The sequence below is a fragment of the Oryctolagus cuniculus genome, chromosome 3, assembly GCF_051225735.1.
Source record: "Oryctolagus cuniculus isolate XC-2025 breed Fujian yellow rabbit chromosome 3, ASM5122573v1, whole genome shotgun sequence".
Taxonomy (NCBI): Eukaryota; Metazoa; Chordata; class Mammalia; order Lagomorpha; family Leporidae; genus Oryctolagus; species Oryctolagus cuniculus.
In genome coordinates, this window is record NC_142869.1 from 165,996,750 (window position 1) to 166,017,841 (window position 21,092).

At 51.0% G+C, this 21,092-nt stretch overlaps 1 protein-coding gene across 1 annotated transcript in view; it reads right to left on the reverse strand.

The window, feature by feature from the left end:
• Positions 1-2,208: 2,208 nt before the first annotated feature.
• ZC3HC1 (zinc finger C3HC-type containing 1) overlaps positions 2,209-21,092 on the reverse strand; it is a 47,970-nt gene continuing 29,086 nt past the window's right edge. The window contains exons 5-11 of the mRNA XM_002712014.6: positions 20,713-20,796; positions 11,330-11,457; positions 9,015-9,169; positions 7,149-7,392; positions 5,708-5,920; positions 5,058-5,261; positions 2,209-2,616 (exon numbers count right to left, since the gene is read on the reverse strand). Of these exons, the coding sequence (XP_002712060.4) occupies positions 2,548-2,616; positions 5,058-5,261; positions 5,708-5,920; positions 7,149-7,392; positions 9,015-9,169; positions 11,330-11,457; positions 20,713-20,796 (1,097 nt within the window). The 3' untranslated portion in view covers positions 2,209-2,547. The remainder of the gene's footprint in view (positions 2,617-5,057; positions 5,262-5,707; positions 5,921-7,148; positions 7,393-9,014; positions 9,170-11,329; positions 11,458-20,712; positions 20,797-21,092) is intronic.

The following is a 21,092-nucleotide window of genomic DNA, read 5'->3' on the forward strand; positions in this document are numbered from 1 at the left end:
TTTGCATTCTACTGGCTTACACTCTGTACTTAATGATTCTTAGATGCTAGTTATCACCACAAGGAGTAGTGTGTTATACCTGGTCACGCACCACACCTTGGTCAGCACAGACAGAATGCTGTTAGGTGCACAGGCTTCGGAGACAGACATCCAAGTGTGAACCCTGTGACCTTGAGCCAAGCAGCCGGCGTGTGCCTCAGCCCCTCACTTGAGAAACAGGGACAGCGATGGTACCTACCTCACAGGACTGCTATGTTAAATGGAACGAACTATGCGAAGCGCTTGGCAGACAGCCTGTGCACTTGCAACGAGAGCTATTTGTAGTAGCTGTAAAATCAGTTTCAGGGGTTCTGCTCACAACGCTTCCTCCCTGACAGCTCACCCACCGGGAGGAGGAATCCACTACTCTTTTTGCTGTGACATCACTTTAAAAGGGCTCAAAACCTGCTCTGCCACCAGGGCCCCCGTGTGCATCTCCTCCGGCGCTTCTAGCGAGGCTGGACGGGCTGGTGGGAAACGGACACAGCAGATAAAAGATTTATTTATTTATTTGAGAGGCAGAGGTACAGGTACAGAGAGAACCAACTGCTGGTTCCCTCACTCCCTGAATGGCCACAATGGCCAGAGCTGAGCTGATCCAAAGCCAGGAGTCAGGAGCTTCTTCCAGAGCAAGGAATTCCTCCGGGTCTCCCACGTGGGTGCAGGGGCCCAAGCACTTGGGCCATCTTCTACTGCTTTCCCAGGCATAGCAGAGAGCTGGATCAGAAGAGGAGCAGCTGGGACTAGAACCAGCGCCCATATGGGATGCCGGCACTGTGGGCGGGGCCTTTACCTGCTCCTCCACAGCGCCAGACCCCAGGCCTAGCATTTGATGTTCTTACTTCCACCTCTCTGAGAGCTGTTACTATCCCACTGTGAGAAATGGTCTACTTTGTTCCTGATCTGCCTGCTGGGATACTGACAGGGAGCAGGTAAGAGTACCAGACATATACTGCTAGAATGATCTGGATCTAGGGATGCTCTTCGGGCAAACGACCGAACCTCCACAGCCCACGTGGAGGCCTCTGGATGTCCCTCTGCCCTTCTCTTTCTAACTAGCTTTGGCTACACGACGCCCGGTCAGCCAGAGGCACCATGAAGAGCAGTAACCGCCACCAGAGCTGCAGCCCAGAAGCAATGAGAGAAGGCAGCGTGGGCTAAAGATGGAACGAACGGTCTCTAATTAAAGAGCGCGACGCAGCATTCGCTTCTGAGGACATGGGGCAGCTGACCCAGATAGGGCTAAATAAAGCCAAAGACATCCAGAATAGGAGCAGAGCTAGAAATAGAAGGCAAACTGAGGAGGTGGAGGGGGCACTGGTGCTTGTGTTGGTCAAGCCGCACAGGCAGCTGTTTCGTTGCTAAGGTGGGACCGCGTGGACGGGATTCAGAGGCCGGCCAGGAGGCAGCCACCACTGGTCTGTGTGAATGAGGAAATGGGGACGTCCTAACGAGAAGGAAGTCTCTCAGAGCTGCTGACCTTAGAGCCGGGAGAGGACTCGCTGCTGGTTAGCGCCCACGAGTGGCTGCAAGACGATCCTTTCTCCGTGAGGCTCAGAGCTCACCACTGCGCTGGGAAAGGAAAATCAGAAAACCCCAGGGCTTGAAAGACGTTCCCAGCTGTACTGTCACGGAAAGACCAGAGGGCTGGGAGGGGATCTGAATGCAGCTCCACCACATTCCTGCTATCTGACGAAGCCGGCCGGTGTTTTGGCGCAGGGCACCTGCCAGTTTGAGTCCTAGCTGCTCTGCTTCTGATTCAGTTTCCTGCTGATCAGCCTGGGAAAGAAGCACAAGCTGGGCCGAGTGCCTGGGGCCCTTCTATCCACGTGTAAGACTAGGATGGAGGTCCTGATCTTGGCTTTGGCCTGGCCAGACCTGGCTGCTGTAGCCGTCTGGGGCTTCAACCAGTGGACAGAAGACTGATCTCTCTCTGCCTTTCAAATAAACAAACATATTTTCAAACACCTTTGAGCTTCAGTCTTTGTGTAGGTAAATCAAAGCCTACCTGGGGACATAAGGAAAATCACCTTATCTTTGGTTTGAGCACTATTTTACCTCTGTGACTGCAGCCAACCGGAGAACCAGAGTCTGACCTTGGTGCCTGTCCCACTGATGCTCTCGCCGGCTCAGCAGCTGTGGGGTAGAATAACTCTCCAGCAGGAAAAATCTTAACAAACATTTTATTAACACACGCTGTCACGCGGGGCTATGTAAGAGTCCTCAGAACACTGCCGTGCATGCGCCGCAGACGCCGGAATGGTGCTCACGTCCTTGTCTCCCATCTGGCTTCCAGTCCGCAGTGCTTTCCCTGGTCTGGGCTTGCTGCAGCTCACCCTGTCCGCCTCTCCATGCGGAAGATCCAGACGGTGACACTCTGTGCCTCTGCAGTGACAGGGGCTCCTCATGACGAAACCAGAAGGGAGAAAAACCTAGCGTCGGCTGATCAGAGGGCATTCAGACTCCACTTCTCATTCCAGTCCTCTCTGGGCAGGGGCTGGAATATCTTCAGGATGAACACAAAGATTCCCACTGCCGGAATATTCGGAACACTTTCCTTGATTTCTCGGAGAGACTCTATAGGTAGAAAAACTCATTATTAGGATTAAATTCCTGGATAAAGGATAGGTAATAGCTTTAGGGCTCATCTATAAACCTCTCTCATAATGATCTAGCTAGGTCTAGGACTGAGTAAAAATTCATTTTATATTGTGTTATACCTAAGAATATCTAAGTTAGACTTAAAAGATCAAGAAACCCACCTTCTGTCGGCTGGGGCTCACTCACTCTGAGCCTCTAGGACACGCCCGTGTCCTCCCTCCATGCCCCTGTCCTCCCTCCACGCCCGTGTCCTCCCTCACGCCTGCTCCCCTCCCTCCACGCCCGTGTCCTCCCTCACGCCCGTGTCCTCCCTCCACGCCCGTGTCCTCCCTCACGCCTGCTCTCCTCCCTCACGCCTGCTCCCCTCCCTCCACGCCCGTGTCCTCGCCCGCACGTGAGGGTGGCACTGGGGGCTTGCCTTCAGCACGCACACATCTTGCACTGGTGCCCCACGCACAGTGCTGAACTGGCTCTGGTTCCTCACTTCCTACAAAGATTTGCATTTCCGAGAGGCCCAGCTGCACGAGCCCTGAGTTTCCACTCCGCCCACGGCTGCCTCCGCTTCCCGCTGCAGGTAGCAGGGAGGCTTGGTCACGCCTGTGTAGGGTGCTGGGAGTCCGAGGAACGGTGTCACGGCGCACAGGCACTCGCTGGGAGATGATGACCTCAGTGGCTCAGCGCTCGGCTGCCCCCCACCCCACCCCGGCCGCGAGAGCTGCGGGACACAGCAGACGCCATGCTTAGAAGAGGTCTCGGTGGGAGGACAAAGAACAATCCCCACCGGCCCCAGCTTGTTATCTCCTCTGTGAATGAGTGTGCCAATAAAAATGTCGCAAGAGGGAAAGTGGGAGCTCCTCCTAATGACCACGAGGAATTTAGTTAATGAGAACGTGGGAAGAAATGGAAGTTGAAAAAAATACTATCAATCTTTTGCCACCATCAAGATCTTCTGCCATAGTCTCACTAAGCTTTGGCTGTCCCAGGGGTCACAGCAGCTGTGGGAAGGTTCAGGAGTAGCTACCAAAAAGGATCCAGAACCCAGGGCCAGTTATGAGGCCAACTTTTCCCTCTACAAACAGAAGCAAAAAACCAGACCCAAGCCTGTGGCTTTTTCTCTGTAGTGTGACAGTGACAGCGGAAAGTCTTATAAAAACTGCCAACACCTACGTCCTGAAGTCAGGAAGAGAGGCTCTGTGTGCACTGACAGAGTTCACTCTCCAATCTAAGAGGCGGCTCAACAGTGACCTTCAAGCAGCTTTACATATTCTCAAGAAGTGACACGTTGGAAGGCAGCAGGTGTTTTTGCCTGGGAGAGCCTGGGAAGCCTTCAGCTGCTCCCCTGGGCGTTCTGGGCATGAACGCATCTCCTTGGGCTTCCAGCATCTCCACAGTGCCCACCAGTGCAACCCTGCGACCCCCGAAACGGAGAACCTGGAATGCCACTGGCACCTGTGGCTCTCTGATGGCAAGGATTATTTTACTCTGTCCTCGCACAGGACAGAGGTCAGAAATTGTTTTATTTATACCAAGCCACAAAGCCAATCTGGGAGTGAGCCAGCAAAGGAAACTAGTTTTCCATGACTCCTAATGTCCTCTCTACCACTTCCGGTTCTCACACAGAGCAGGCGTGTGACTTGATTTCTTGGGTGCCGCGATGGCTCTGTATCTACCACACTTGAGACCTGCAGCAGTCATGACCGCGATGGCAACTGGAGGCCAGGGCAGTCTGGGCTGCAGAAGAGAGCAAAGGGACATGCCCAGCGTGACAAATGGAACCATCAGGTGGGTGTCGGGGCATAGTGCTCCCAACAGCTAACTGGCCAGCCTCCCAGTGCCAGTGGCAGCTCCTGATGGGAGACGCCGTGTTCTGCAGTGTGAGGCCACCATCTATTTCTGCTTCTGCCCTCCTTTTCTACTTGGAGCCATTTTAGTTGGAAGAACAAAGAACTCCTCAGAGCTATTGGAATGCCACTGTTACAGTGCAGAAAGATGGAGCCGGTTCCAGGCCTGTTCTCTAGCATGAAACCAGAATGGGTTTAACTTAACTGACGAAAGCTAAGGACGTGGGGGCTGGCGCTGTGGTGTCGCAGGCTAAGCCACTGCTGGTTCAGTTCCCGGTTGCCCCACTTCCGATCCAGCTCCCTGCTAATGCATCTGGGAAAGCAGCAGAGGACAGCCCAAGTCTTTGGGCCCCTGAACCCACATGAGAGACCTTGATAAAGCTGCTGGCTCCTGGCTTCAGCCTGACCCAGCCCCAGCCATTGCGGCCATTTGGGGAGTGAACTGGCAAATGGAAGCGCTCTCTCTCTCTCTCTCTCTTTCTGTAACTCTGCCTCTCAAGTAAAATAAATAAAACTTAAAAGAAGAAAGCAAGCAAGCAGGCTCAGGGCAGGCAGGTGTGCGGTGGCTCAGCTCACCATGGACTCGGCCTCGGGAGACTGCTTAGACTGCTTGTGGGCCAACAGCAGGGTCAGCACTGCCCTCCAGCCGGGCTGCGGGGGGCTGCCGTCGGGTTCGGCTCCTCCGTTCTCCCGGGTCTCCTTGCCGAGTGTGATATTCACCCAAGGGCACCAGTCTCTGTGCTGAGAGGTGGGATCAAAGAAGCCCCGGGAAGCCGCGTCCTGAGGGAGGAGGAAGAGAAAGCGCGGGCGGGCAGATGGTAGGCAAATTCAGGAGGCAGCGCTCAGCCATCACGCCCGGCCCCACGATGGCCCCACGACGGCCCCCACGACGGCCCCCACGACGGCCCCACGACGGCCCCCACGACGGCCCCCACTGCCGCCCGTGCTGCTGGGGTTTATGTTGTCCAGTAAACCCTCTGCACTGGCCCCTCATTTTCTTTCTGCTTTCACTGCTTTTGTGGTGAATAAACTGAGCCCTACCTCACCGCTGTCCCATTTGCCAAGATACTCATTAGCTCTCCAGAACCCATCCCGAAGGAGCAAGTGCAAAACCCTTCCATTCTTCCCTCCGGCCAACACACCCGCCCCGAGTGTGAACTTACTCACAGGGCCAGGAAAAGGCTCCCGCCCACCCTCCGCGTGCACGGCTCTCTCCCCGCACTCACCGAGCTGCTGGAGGAGCAGAGGCGAGGCCGCTTGGCTTTCCGGACGGGGCTGGAGGGCACTTCCAGGCCAGCGCCGTCTCCTGGCCCCATGCTGCGCGTCACCGGGCGGGTTCTGGTGGTGGGGCTGGCCGCCTCCGACTCCGCTCGCTCAACGGGACTGGAAGAGTCCCAGCTCCGCGTCCGGCAAACGATGGGACCCGGGCTCTTTTCAGGCTGAAGGAGAGGGGAGATGAAGGAAATACACGGGTGATGCTAATGAGTACGGCCGGAAGTGTTTCTAGAAGCATGTGAAAGTGAGTATTTGACAGTTGAAACTGTAAGATTATAATTTCTAGACTGTCTACATAACTAAACTCTTCAGAGAAAATTATGTATATATTTTCAAGATTTATTTATTTATATTTATTCAAAAGGCATACTGACACAGAGAGAGAGAGAGACAGAGAGATCTTCTATCTGCTGGTTCACTTCCCAAAATGTCTGCAATGGCCAGGGCAGGGGCTGGCTAAAGCCAGGAGCCTGGAACTCCATTTGGGTCTCCCACATGGGTGGCAGGGGAGCCACCATCCACTACCTTCCCAGGTGCATTAGCAGGAAGCTGGATCCGAAGCAGAGCAGCTGCGACTTGAACCAGCACTACAACACGGGATGCTGGTGCTAAAGGTGACAGCTCAGCTCACTATGCCACAATGCTAGCCCTAAGCCGAACTTCTATAATGAATTTCTGATCAGTGTTGGTAGAATGAAACTCCACAATTTCTTTTTACCAACACGACTTTCGAAAAGAATGCTGTTAAAAATCTGTCCCGGGGCCAGCACTGTTGCATAGTGGGTAAAGCTGCCTCCTGCTGTGCTGGAATCCCATATGGACGCTGGTTCAAGTCCCGGCTGCTCCACTTCGGATCCAGCTCTCTGCTATGGCCTGGGAAAGCAGTGGAAGATGGCTCAAGTCCTTGGGCCCCTGCACCCACTTAGGAGACCTGGAGGAGGCTCCTGGCTCTGGATCAGCGCAGTTCTGGATTTTGCGGCCACCTGGGAAGTGAACCAGTGGATGAACACCTTTCTCTTTCTGTCTCTTTGTTTGTAACTCTGCCTTTCAAATAAATAAGTAAATCTTTAAAAAAAAAAAATCTATCCCAACAGGGAGGAGTGTTTGGCACAGCAGCTGAGACACTGCCTGGGATTCTTGCCATCCCTCATCAGGGTGCTTGGGTTCAGGTTCTGGTTCGGTTCTGCTACAGCTTTCTGCTAACATGTACCTTGGGAGGCTGCGAGATGATGGCTCGTATACCTGGGCCCCTGTACCTATGTGGGAGACCCGGATTGGGTTCCAGGCTCCCGGCCTCGGTCTAGCCCAGCTCCAGTTGTTGCAGGCCTTTCGGGAGTGAACTAGCAATGGAAGATCTCTCTCTCCTTCTCCCCAAACCACCCAAGTCCGTACCTGCTCTGAGCCTGGGGAAAACGTGGCATCCTGGCTGCGGGTCATCATCCTTCGGGGAGACTCCGGCACCGCAGGGACGCGTTCTGGCCGCCCCTCAGGGCCCAGGACGGGCGAGCTGGTCAGGCCGAAGGACGTGTCCAGGTCGGTCGTGGAGGCCTCGATCTGCTGGAAGCCCCACAGCCCCACCTTCCTCATACACTGTGAGCACGCTATCAGGGAGAGCTGCACAGGCTCCAGGGAGGAACTAAACAGGGAGGGACGAGACAGAGGGAGGGTTTTTCAAAGGGTAGCAGTTCCAAGAGACTAAGCGTACTGATTTGTCACCACACTTTATCTTGTCAAACGAAACTCTGGAACAGTCCGGCAGACGGGACCACGTCCTCTCAGAGCCCCTGCCCTGGTCTCAGGTCCCCAGGTCATCATCTCTCACATACTTCCTTCAGACAGACACAGCGGTCGTGGTGTGCTCCTCGTGGTAAAACTGCTTTCCTGTCCTTTTTACAACTTTTTCTATTTAAACGGAAACCACTTGTTACTCTACCAAAGAGAGCATATTTAAAAGAAACAAGACTGGTTTTTAAGGGCAGGAGCTCCACCTAGTGGCTAAGGAGCTCACAGCCCACCTTAGAGAACCCGGGTTCGAGACCCAGCTCCAGCTCCTGACTCCAGCTTCCTGCTAATGGAGACCCTGGGAGGCAGCAATGACGGCTCAAGTGGTTGGGTCCCTGTCACCCACACAGGACACCAGTAATGAGTTCCTGGCTCCTGGCTTAGGTCTGGCCCAGTCTGGGCTGGCTGCTGTGTGAACTGAGGAAGTCAACCAGGAGAGGGAAACACAGCAGGGCACCTAGCGGGCTCCAGCAGCTGTTCTCTTTGGTGTTTTTCTAATCAAACTGATTTTTCTTCCTCTTCAAGGACAGAAAGGAAATTATTTTCTCAAGGAGCCTTTATCATTTATAGGAACCCAAATTCCTAGTTGGAAAGTGACAGGACAACACAGCTTTGAAGGGACTGGTGTTGTGGTGTAGTGGGTGAAGGCACCCCCAGGAATGCTTCCCACATGGGTGATGGATCGAGTCCCAGCTGTTCCACTTCCAATCCAGCACCCTGCTAATGCACTTGGGAAAACAGTAGATGTCCCAGGTCCTTGGGCCCCTGTACCCACGTAGGAGACCAAGATGGAGCTCCTGGCTTCTGGCTTCATACTGGCCCAGCCTCAGCTGCTGCAGCCAGGTGAACCCACAGATGGAAGATCTCTGTGTCCCTCCCTCTCTCTCTCTGTAACTCTGCCCTTCAAATTAACAAAACAAACGGCCAGCACTGTGGCACAGTGGGTTAAAGGCTCCGCTGCAGAGCCAGTGTCCTATATAGGCACCGGTTAAAGTCCCAGCTGCTCTGCTTCCAATCCAGCTTCCTGTTAATGCACCTGGAAAAGCAGTGGAGGATGGCCCAAGTGCTTAGGCCCCTGCACCCACATGGGAGATCTGGAAGAAGCTCCTGACTCCTAGCTTCTGATCGGCTCAGCTCTGCCGTTTTGGCCTTTTGGGGAGTGAACCAGAGGATGGAAGACCTCTCTTTCTCTCTCTATCTCTATCTCTCTCTCTAACTCTTTCAAATAATTAAAATAAATCTTAAAAATTAAAACAAATTTTTTTTAAAGTAAAGACCAAAATAAAAAATTTCCAAAGTTCTAACGCTAGTTTTGTCACTAGTCTTACTACTGGTACCCCGTTACTACCCTCAAGTTTCTTTTGTCTCTGTCTCACAGGAAGCATCAAGTGCTTTCTAGATACCACCAGTGACTTATGGGTATGAGTCCACACTGCTACCACAGCTCATGCACCCGGACAAAACCTGCTGACTAACCTACATGCCCAGCCACACAGAGAGAGAACACAGGCAGTGACGTGGACTTGGATGTCTGAGCCCAATTTGGTGGTTGTTTTTCTCTCATCCATTTGGTGATCAAGTTCATCTTCAAGCAGGTGTAAGAGAAGACTGATCTTGTCTTCAGTCAAACACTGCAAAGGAACAAAGGAAAAAACAAGTTTCTAGCATTATACATAACGATACATCTAGCTGGTACAAGGCAAAAATCAGGAAACATAAAACAAACATGAAGACAGTTCCCTTCACAGAGAAGACTTACTACTAGCACAGGGTTAAGGTGTCACACAGAAACTTCCGGAACTTCCCTGGATCTGCTGATTGAGAAAGGGGGCAGTTCTCCTGAAACTACTAAGATTTGTTTAGTACTAAGTTTTTTCAGTTTACCAACTGGAGATTTTCCTCTTAAGCCTGAAAACTTCACAAAACGTCAACAGATGACTTTTTACATCTTGGCCTGACACTGAATGCACCCTCTGTCAGAACAACAGAACTTGCCAGCCTTTATTTTCTTTCCTAATAGTAGAGGACTATGAAGGGGATAAAAACTGCCACGGCTGAGGGCAGAGTGACATTTATAACAGATATCAGAGGTTAACAGTCTGGTGTGAAAAGCCAACCAGACTCTCAACTCAAAGAAGCAAAATCATCAGCTGCTACTTGCTACAGAAAGCTTGTCTTCACTGAGTACCCACAGGGAATGAAATGGGATGTAAATCGTCACGTTCAAAGCACAAATGGGCCAGAGCATTTAACATTTCTATTCACAAGGGGAAGAAAGTTTATAACTTCATTTCTAGCACTTTTTTTTTGAAAATGGGATGCAATAAGCCATATGTGGTCAAACTTCAAGATCTTATGTTATGGGGCTGGCACTGTGGAGCAGTGGGTTAATGCCCTGGCCTGAAGCGCCAGCATCCCATATGGGCGCCGGTTCCAGACCTGGCTGCTCCACTTCCAATCCAGCTCTCTGCTATGGCCTGGGAAAGCAGTAGAAGATGGCCCAACCAGCTCTCTGCTGTGGCCAGGGAGTGCAGTGGAGGATGGCCCAAGTGCTTGGGCCCTGCACCCGCATGGGAGACCAGGAGAAGCACCTGGCTCCTGGCTTCAGATCAGCGCGGTGCACCGGCTGCCGTGGCCATTGGAGGGTGAACCAACGGCAAAAGGAAGACCTTTCTCTCTGTCTCTCTCTCTTACTGCCCACTCTGCCTGTAAAAAAAAAAAAAAAAAAAAAAAAAAAGATGGCCCAAGTCCTTGGGCCCCTGCACCCATGTGGGAGACCAAGAGGAAGCTCCTGGCTCCTGGCTTCGGATTGGTGCAGCTCTGGCGTTGCAGGCAACTGGGGAGTGAACCATCGGCTGGAAGACCTCTCTCTCTCTATGTAACTCTGACTTTCAAGTAAAATACATAAATCTTAAAAAAAAAAAAAGATCTTATGTTAGGGGCTGGTGCTGTGGCGTAACGGGTAAAGTTGCCACCAAAGACACTGGCATCCCACATGGTACCAGTTCTTGTCCCAGCTGCTCCTCTTCCCCTCCAGCTCTCTGCTATGGACTGGGAAAGCAGCAGAAGATAGCCCAAATCCTTGGGACCCTGCACCCAGTGTGGGAGACCCAGAAGAAGCTTCTAGCTCCTGGCTTCGGATCAGCCCAGCTAGGGCAGCTGCGGCCATTTGAGTAGTGAACCATCGGCTGGAAGACCTCTCTCTCTATGTAACTCTGACTTTCAAGTAAAATACATAAATCTTAAAAAAAAAAAAGATCTTATGTTAGGGGCTGGTGCTGTGGCGTAACGGGTAAAGTTGCCGCCAAAGACACTGGCATCCCACATGGTGCCAGTTCTTGTCCCAGCTGCTCCTCTTCCCCTCCAGCTCTCTGCTATGGCCTGGGAAGGCCCAAATCCTTGGGACCCTGCACCCAGTGTGGGAGACCCAGAAGAAGCTTCTAGCTCCTGGCTTCGGATCAGCCCAGCTAGGGCAGCTGCAGCCATTTGAGTAGTGAACCAGTGGATGGAAGACCTCTTTCTGTCTCTCTCTCCTCGCTCTCTCTGCCTCTGTAACTCTACCTTTCAAATAAATAAATAAATCTTAAAAAAAAAAATCATGCTTAAATGTTTCAGTTGAACTCACTTACTCAAACCGGCAACAGTCACCTTTCAGGTGGAGACTGGAAAGGTCAGCTAAGAGACAAGCAGTTCCCTCTGCAACAGTCTGTATCTTGCTGCTAAAAAACCCACTTTGTGCACAAACGTGCGTGACAACTGGAGGCCGCCGCAGCTCGCCAGGGAAACCTCACCATAGTTTTCAAGTCCTCAGGCCTCAGGGAAGGCAGCTGGAGGTCCAAGTGACAAAGGCTCTGAAAGCGGTCCGTGAACTCACTCATGAGGACAGCAGGCTCCTCCAATGGCAACGTCCCAAATCGGTCTACGGAAAAGCAGCCGGCAGATTATATTGGTGGGAACTGTACAGAATAACAAATACGTGTAGAACAGCTGGGGAAGTTTAAAGTCCATCAACTCTTGGATAATATTAAACACATGGAGGCTTGGCGTTGCGGTGCAGTGAGTTAAGCCACTGCCTGTGGCACCCCGTATGAGTCCCGGCTGCTCTATTTCCAATCCAGCTCCCTGCTAATGCCCCTAGAAAGGCAGGGGGTGGTAGACCAAGTACTTCGGCCCTGCCACCGATGTGGGAGACCCAGATAGAGTTTTGGGCTCCTAGCTTTGGCCTGGCCCAGCCCTGGCTGCTACAGCGATTGAGAAGTGAACCAGCAGACGGAAGATCTTTCCGTGTCAGTCTCTCCTCTCCGTCACTCTTTCAAAAAATAAATAAAAACCTTTTAAAAATCACTGATTTTTGTTTTGATGGGACTATAAGATTCTATTTTTGACTGTCTATGGAGTAGTCTGTACCTTTTATATCTTCAAGTATTTACAGATGAAATGGTATGTGTTTGGAGTTGAGTTTTGAAACACAGGAGGCAGGAGGTGTTAGGAATGTAGAAGAAACAAGATCAGCTGGTCATTGCTGAAGTTTGGAGATGGGGGTTTCATGACATTATTCTTTGTACTTTTATTTCTGCATGAAATTGTTGCCTTAAAAACTAAGGAAAAAACACACTAAGTGTAAAGCAGTTTATTGAAGGTGGAGGCGTGGACAGATGACAGGGCTTAAAGAACTCGCGTTTTAGGGGCAGGTGTGGTGGTGCAGCAGGTTAAGCTGTAGCTTCAGATGCCTGCATCCCACACTGAGTGCCTGACTCAAGTCCCAGCTATTCCATGCTTCTGACCCAGCTTCCTGCTAGCACACCTGAGAGGAAGCAGGTGCTGACTCATGTACTTGGGTCCCTGCCACCCATGTGGGAGACTCAGATGGAATTCCAGACTCTTGGCTTCAACCTGGTCTAGCCATGGCTATTGCAAGCATTTGGAGGAGTGAACCAATGGACAGAAGATCTCTGACTAGATCTTAAAAAAAAAAAAAAAAAGACTGTGAATAAACTTATCTTTTAATTCCACTTTTCTATGTACCAAAGCACCCTCATCCTGCTGGCTGTCCACCCAGCAGCTGGCTCCTGGCTCTTGCCTTGCTGTCGGAAGCAAGTTTTGTTCAGAATCTCCCCTTCCCACCAGTGGCTCTGGGTAATTCATGTGTCTCCACCAACCACCACAGCAGTCTTAGCAGAGACCCGTTTAGGAAGGGACATTGGACCCAGTTGTGGCCAATGAGATGAGGGGGGAAGCCTGGGAGGGTAGCATTCTGACTACAGGAAGTTCTTCTACCAGGGGCATCCACATGTGACTCTTCAAACTTCTGCCACCAAGCAACCTTGACAAACTAGTTTTAGAACAAGAAGATCTGCTTCTTGGAAGAACTGTGTCCTTGGTGATATCAGTGAGCCAGTAAATTAACCAATACTGGTATGAGTCTACCTTTGGACTTTTGTTAGGAAATAGAATACCTCTTCCTATTGTTTAAGCCGGTGGGGGGGGGACCTTTTTCCCCGACAAGGGTCATTTAGATTTTTATAACATCATTAACAGGCCATACAGAATTGTCAGCTGGAAAACCAGCCTGACTCGACAGGATCAGACCAAATGATTCCGCGGGCCTCCTGCTGCCCTTGGGTTGGATGCTCCCCACTCCCGGTTTAAGCTATTTTGCTGTTTACTCTTCTTCCTGCTTTCCTTCCTCGTTTTCTCTCTCCCCTGTCCTCCTCTTCCTCCCCCCGCCCTGCCCCTGCCAAGCTTCCTGACATTCAGCCAGATCTGATCGGGCAGGGAGTTCTCAGGAAATGTTCCTCCGGTTTAAGCTGAGTACAAAAGATCAACAAAAGCGGGGAGAGCAAAGGTCCAGAGGATGGCACATGTGGGGAATGCTAAATAGTTTCACAGGAGTGGACTCACAGTGTGCCTGTCAGAAGAGCAGCACAACTAAGGCTAAATTGTAAACAGTGGCCATGATTTTATTAATGTATGTGATGAGAGAGCCGGCGCCGTGGCTCAATAGGCTAATCCTCCACCTTGCGGCGCCGGCACACCGGGTTCTAGTCCCGGTTGGGGCGCCGGATTCTGTCCCGGTTGCCCCTCTTCCAGGCCAGCTCTCTGCTATGGCCAGGGAGTGCAGTGGAGGATGGCCCAGGTGCTTGGGCCCTGCACCCCATGGGAGACCAGGAAAAGCACCTGGCTCCTGGCTCCTGCCAGGATCAGCGCGGTGCGCCGGCTGCAGCGGCGGCCATTGGAGGGTGAACCAACGGCAAAAGGAAGACCTTTCTCTCTCTGTCTCTCTCTCACTGTCCACTCTGCCTGTCAAAAAAAAAAAAAAAAAAAAAAAAAAAAAAAGTATGTGATGAGAAACTATGGAAAGAGTGCCAGCAACGTGGCCACTTTCCCGCTAACTCTTCCAACTAAATATCTCTCTCTCTCTCTCTCTCTCTCTCTCTTTAAAGATTTATTTAGTTAGTTGAAAGGTAGACTTAGAGTGAGAAAGACGGAGAGATCTTCCATCCACTGGTTCACTCCCCAAATGGCCACAATGGCTAAGAGTATGCCAGGAGCCAGGAGCTTCTTCTGGATCTCCCACGTGGGTGTAGGGATCCAGGGCCTTGGGCCATCTTCCACTGCTTTCCCAGGCATATTAGCAGGAATCTGGATAAGGAGTGGAACAGCCAGAATTCGAACGGGCACCCATATGGGATGCTGGCACTGCAGGCCACAGCTCAACTTGCTGTACCACAGCGCTGACCCCAATACATTTTTTTAAAGGGAAAAAGAGGGGCTGATGTGGCATAGCAGGCAAAGCGGCTGCCTGCAGCACCAGCATCCCATATGGGTGCTGTTTTGTGCATCAGCTGTTCTACTTCCAATCCAGCTCCCTGCTAATGGCCTGGGAAACGCCGTGGAAGATGACCAAGTGCTTGGTCCCCTACACCCACGTGGGAGACTCTGAAGAGGCTCAAGGCTCCTGGCTTCAGCCAGGCCCAGCCCTGGCCATTGTGGCCATCTGCACAGTGAAATAGCAGATGGAAAATCTCTCCCTGTCTCTCCCTCTCTCTATAACTGTTTCAAATAAATAAATAAAATCTTTTTAAAGAGAGAAACTACTAAAAGTTTTTTAAAACTCTACACAGCTTTTAAAAAAATGTTTATTTAGTTTCATTTTTCATCCACTTCAAAGGCAGAGTAATGGAGAGGGAGACCTTCCACATGCTGGTTCACTCCTCAAGTGTCTGCAATAGCAGGGCTGGGCCAGGCTGAAGGCAGAAGTTCCAAACTCCATCTGGGTCTCCCACACAGGTGGCAGGGGCCCAAGCACTCGAGCCATCACCTGCTGCCTCCCAGGATGCATTAGCAGGAAGCTGGGTCAGAAGCAGAGGAGCCAGGACTCAAACTGACACTGATATGGGATGTGGGCATCACAACCAGTGATTTAAACTGTTGCACCACAACACTTGCACCCAAAAGATTTCATTAATTCATGTGAAAGGCAGAGAGAGAGAGAAATTTTTCATCTGCTGGTTCACTTCCAAAATGGCTGCAATGGCCAGGGCAGGGCTGAAGCCAGGAGCCAGAAACTCCATCTGTGTCTACTTGGGTGGCAGGGGCCCAGGAAGTTGAATCATATTCCACTCTCTTCCCAGACACATTAGCAGTGCTGTGCATTAGTAGGCTAAGCCTCTGCTTGTGGTGCCGGCACCAAATATGGGTGCCAGTTCAAGTCCCGGCTGCTCCTCTTCCGATCCAGCTCTCTGCTATGGCCTGGAAAAGCAGTGGAAAATGGCCCAAGTGTTTGGGCCCCTGCACCCACGTGGGAGACCTGGAACAAGCTTCTGGCTCCTGGCTCCTGGCTTTGGATCAGAACAGCTCCAGCTGTTGTAGCCATTTGGGGAGTGAACAGCAGATAGAAGACCTTTTTCTTTGTCTCTCTCTCTGTGTCAGTAACTCTACCTCTCAAATAAATAAATAAAATCTCTAAAAGAAAACTTTAAAAATTAAAAAAAAAGGGGGGGCTGGCGCTGTGGTGTAGCAGGTTGACCTGGCCTGAGGCATCTGGCCTGAGGCGCCGGCATCCCATATGGGTGCTGGTTCCAGACCCGGCTGCTCTACTTCCTGTCCAACTCTCTGCTGTGGCCTGGGAAAGCAGTGGAAGATGGCCCAAGTCCTTGGGCCCCTGAATCTGTGTGGGAGAATTGGAGGAAGCTCCTGGCTCCTGGCTCTGCATCAGCGCAGCTCTGGCTGTTGTGGCCAATTGGGGAGTGAACCATCGAATGGAAGACCTCTTTCTCTCTCTGCCTCTCCTCTCTCTGTGTAATTCTGACTTTCAAGTAAAATAAATAAATCTTAAAAAAAAAAAAAAAAGCAACAGAGTAGCAACAGAGTAGCTGGGACTTGAACCAGCATTCTGATATGGGACACTGGTGTCAGAAGCAGTAGCTTAATTCACTGCACCACAATGCAGCTTCTGAAAGTGTTTTTTTTTTTTTAAAGATGAAGTGATATTACAGGAAAGATATATTTGTATACAGTAGAGGCTGTTGGGGTCAGTCTGGAGCCAAAGAAATAAATTTAGAAAATACTAACATGAATAAAAATAATAATCCTGTAAGACACTGGTAGCATAAGTATGGAGAGGAGGAGTATCAACATGCAAAACTCTTTGTGGGGCCGGTGCTGTGGTGTAGCAGGTAAAGTCTCTGCCTGTGGTGCCGGCATCCCACATGGGCGCCGGTTCGAGTCCTGGCTGCTCCACTTCCAATCCAGCTCTCTGCTGTGGCCTGGGAAAGCAGTGGAAGATGGCCCAAGTGCTTGGGCCCACGTGGGAGACCCGGAAGAAGCTCCTGCCTCTTGGCTTCAATTGGCGCAACTCCCAGCAGTTGCAGCCATCTGGGGAGTGAATCATTGGATGGAAGACCTCTTTCTCTCTCTCTACCTCTACCTCTGCCTCTGCCTCTCTGTAACTCTGCCTTTCAAATAAATAAATAAATAAATCTTAAAAAAAGAGAGAGATGCCAGAAAGCAATGCCATCTCTCTACCATGTGAAAAAATAAATAAATAAATAAAATCTTTTTAAAAATTAGTCATTTATTTAAAAGGCAGAAAGACGGAGACAGAGATCTCCCATAGTTGGTTTACTCCCCAAATGCCCACAACAGCTGGGGCTGCACCAGGCCAGAGCCAGCCACCTGATATCAAACCTGTGGGTTGTAAGGACCCAAACACTGCAGTCAGCACCTGCTACTTCCCAGAGTGTGCATTAGCAGGAAACTAGAACTGGAAACAGCTAGAACTCAATCCAGGCACTCTGATACGGGATGCAGGTGTTCCAAGTGGTGTCTCAAACCACGGGGCCAAATGTCTACACAAATCATTTTACTTCTTAATATAGCTGCCTCTCATAGACACAAACATCCACAAATGCTCAAGTCCATATGCAGGTGGTATACAGTATTTGCCTAGGAATTATGCATAATCTTCTGTATACTCTATTACTATTTTTAATTACTTAATTAATTTTTATTATTTGAGAGACAGAAAGTGAGAAAGAAGCCCTCCATCTGCCGGCTCACTCCCCAAAAGCCCATGATAACTGGGGCGGGGCCAGGCTGAAGCTGGGAGCCAGGAACTCAAACCAGGTCTCCAACATGGGTGGTGGCAGGGACCCACTTACGTGGGCTATCACCTGCTGCCTCCCCGGGTGGGCATTTGCAGTAAAGTGAACAGAGCTTGAACTCAAACCAGGCACCCCAATAAAGGATGCAGGAGTCCCAAGCAGCATCTTAACCATTAGGCCAGATGCCTGCTTTAATCATTTCTTGATTACTTATAATACACCATACAACGTACATGCTACATAAACGATGTTATGTGTGTTGTTTAGGGAATAATGACAAGGGAAAACAGTCCAAACACGTTTGACACATCTCACTCAAATACTTTTGATCTGCAACTGGTTGAATGCATGGGTGTGGAACTCACAGATATGGGGTTGACCGTAATCCCTTACAGCAACCTACAGTCAATTTCATCTCTTTTCTCCCCTGATGGGCATTCATGAAGGATTCCTAGCCATCAGTGGTGCTGGAATTAGTCTGAGCTGTCCAACTGGTAATGGCACTGAGCCCCAGTCAAGGCATGAAATACACAGATGAAGAGTACTGATTACTCTCTGTCAGCATGGATCTGCACAAGCTTGACCCCAGTCGTGGAGACTTCCCACCAGAGGGCTCTGCTGCTGAATGGTTTACTTAGCAGGAATAGTTCCACCAATCCACAAAATATTTTAAAACTCCCAGTTGAAACTACATTTTGGGCTCTCTTACGCTAATGTGTCCTGTAGACACATCAGTGGCTTCTGACCCAAAGCAGTGCATGCCACATGGTCGCTACACAGGGAAGAACTAGGAGCTTGGACTCGGCCTCTCAGAGCCCTCCCTGAGGCGCCTCTGGCTGTGATGACAGTCCTACTTCAGTGCTATTGTTACCGTGTGCGGTTTCACAGCAATACACCACAGATTTGTAATCACCGTCTCTCGGTCTCCTCAGTCTACGTTAGCAACCGAACCCCACTTAACCACCATCGCAGTCATAGTGCATCCTCTAATGGAAGGTGAGACAGAACACAGTGCTGCTGGCAACAGTGGAAAAGCACAGGCTATGAAATCAAACACAACCACAGTTACAGATTCTCTCTAGCTGGTCTCTCTTTTTTTTTTTTTTTTTTTTTTTTTGACAGGCAGAGTTAGATAGTGAGATAGAGAGACGGAGAGAAAGGTCTTCCTTCTGTTGGTTCACCCCCCAAATGGCTGCCATGGCCAGCGCGCTGCAATGATCCGAAGCCAGGAGCCAGGTGCTTCCTCCTGGTCTCCCATGCGGGTGCAGGGCCCAAGCACTTGGGCCATCCTCCACTGCCTTCCTGGGCCACAGCAGAGACCTGGCCTGGAAGAGGAGCAACTGGGACAGACTCCAGCACCCCAACCGGGACTAGAACCCGGGGTGCCAGCGCTGCAGGTGGAGGATTAGCCTGGTGAGCCACGGCGCCGGCCCCTCTAGCTAGTCTTTTTTTTTTTTTTCTTTTTTGACAGGCCGAGTTTAGACAGTGAGAGAGGGACACAGAGAAAGGTCTTCCTTTTTCCACTGGTTTACCCCCCAAGTGGCTGCTACGGCTAGTGTGCTGCAGCCGGTGCACTGCGCTGATCCGAAGCCAAGAGCCAGGCACTTCCTCCTGGTCTCCCATGCGGGTGCAGGACCTAAGGACCTGGGCCATCCTCCACTGACTTCCCAGGCCACAGCAGAGACCTGGACTGGAAGAGGAGCAACCAGGACAGAATCCGGCGCCCCAACTGGGACTAGAACCTGGAATACCGGCGCCGCAGGGGGAGGATTAGCCAAGTGAGCCGTGGTGCCTGTCCCTCTAGCTGGTCTTTTTTTTTTTTTTTTTTTGGACAGGCAGAGTGGACAGTGAGAGAGAGAGACAGAGAGAAAGGTCTTCCTTTGCCGTTGGTTCACCTTCCGATGGCCGCTGCGGCCAGAGCGCTGCGGCTGTCGCACCACGCTGATCTGAAGCCAGGAGCCAGGTGCTTCTCCTGGTCTCCCATGCGGGTGCAGGGCCCAAGCACTTGGGCCATCCTCCACTGCACTCCCGGGCCATAGCAGAGAGCTGGACTGGAAGAGAGGCAACCAGGACAGAATCCAGCGCCCCGACCGGGACTAGAACCCGGGGTGCCGGCGCTGCAGGCAGAGGATAAGCCTATTGGGCCATGGTGCCGGCCCTAGCTGGTCTTAAGAGCTCTGATTCTGTGGCTGGCATTGTGGCATAGCAGGTTAAGCTGTCGCTTGCTGGTTTGAGTCCTGGCTGCTCTACTTCCGGTCTAGCTCCCTGATAATACTCCTGGGAAGACAGCACAAGATGGCCTAAGTCCTAGGGGCCTTGCTACCCATGTGGGAGATCCGGATGGATTTCTAGGCTCCTGCTTCCTGCACGGCCCAGCCCTGGCTGTTGCAGGCATTTGGGGAGTGAAGCAGGGAATGGAAAGTCTCTCTATCTTCTTTGGTCATTTTGCCTTTCAAATCAACCAATCAGTCTAAAAAAAATCTGATTGTTAGCTTCCTCACTTAAAAAATTTGGGTTGCTAACCTCCACCTCCTATAACCCCTGTGAGCATTAAATGGAATAATCAGGAGCCAGAATTGTGACAGACACCACCTGTGGGGGCTGGCGCTGTGGCGTAGTGGGTAAAGCCGCCATCTGCAATGCTGGCGTCCCATATGGGCACTGGTGAGTGTTCTGGCGGCTCCACTTCTGATCCAGCTCCCTGCTATGGCCTGGGAAAGCCTGGAAGATGGCCCAAGTCCTTCGGCCCCTGCACCTGCGTGGGAGATCCAGAGGAAGCTCCTGGCTCCAGGCTTCGGATCGGCACACCTCCAGCAGTAGTGGCCATCTGGGGACTGAACCAGCGGATGGAAGACCTCTCTCTCTCTGCCTCCTCTTTGTAACTCTGACTTTCAAATCAATCTATCAATCTTTAAAAAAAAAAAAAAGACACCTGTGACGCGGGCATCCCATAGCGGCACTGGTTCCAGTTGTGGCTGCTGCTCCACTTATGATCCAGTTCCCTGCTAATGGCCTGGGAAAAACAGTGGAAGATGGCCTAAGTAGCTGGGCCCCTTAATCCCTGTGGGAGACTTGGAAGAAGCTCTTGGCTTTCGGTTTCAGCCTGGCACAGCCCTGGCTGTTGTAGCCACCTGGGGAGTGAATCAGCAGATGGAAGATTCTCTGTCTCGGAGGGGCTGCCTCTGTGGCATAGTAGGTTAAGCATCCACTTGTGGTGCCAGCATCCCATATAGGTGCTAGCTCGAGTCCTGGCTGCTCCACTTCCGAGCCAGCCCTCTGCTGTGGCCTGGGAAAGCAGTAGAAGATGGTCCAAGTCCTTGGGGCCCTGTACCCATGTGAGAGACCTGGAAGATGCTCTTGGCTCCTGGCCCAGCACCAGCCACTGCGACCATCTGCAGAGTGAACCAGCTAACAGAAGACTCTTCTCTTTGTCTCTCCCTCTCTCTGTCTATAACTCTACCTCCCAAATAAATATATAAATATTCTCTGTCTCTCCCTCTCTCTAACTCTGACTTTCAAATAAAAAAAATCCTTGAAATCAGTAAATAAACAAACAAAAAAACAGGTACCTGGCGAGGGGCTGTCTGGCCAGAAACAGAACTTCTCGTGGGCAGTACACAAGGACTTCTTCAGCTCAGCACACCGTTCCTTATCTGAAATCCACACAATGTCTTAAAATCTAAAAATCCAAATGCCTTAAAATCTTAAAAATCCAAAGGCCAGAGCCTTTACGAGTACAAATACAACTAAAAATCACAGAGATTTTTAAAATATATGAAAATATTAGCAACACTATCATCTTAATACATCCTACAAAACAAGTTCTAAATGAAGATCTTAAGATCATCGAGGCAGACAGGTATCTCACAGGGCAGGACACTCTTCAGTGTAAGCCTGCACCAAGCCCCTCGTCTCTCTTTGCCTGAAAGTCTAAATTTCAGAGACATAA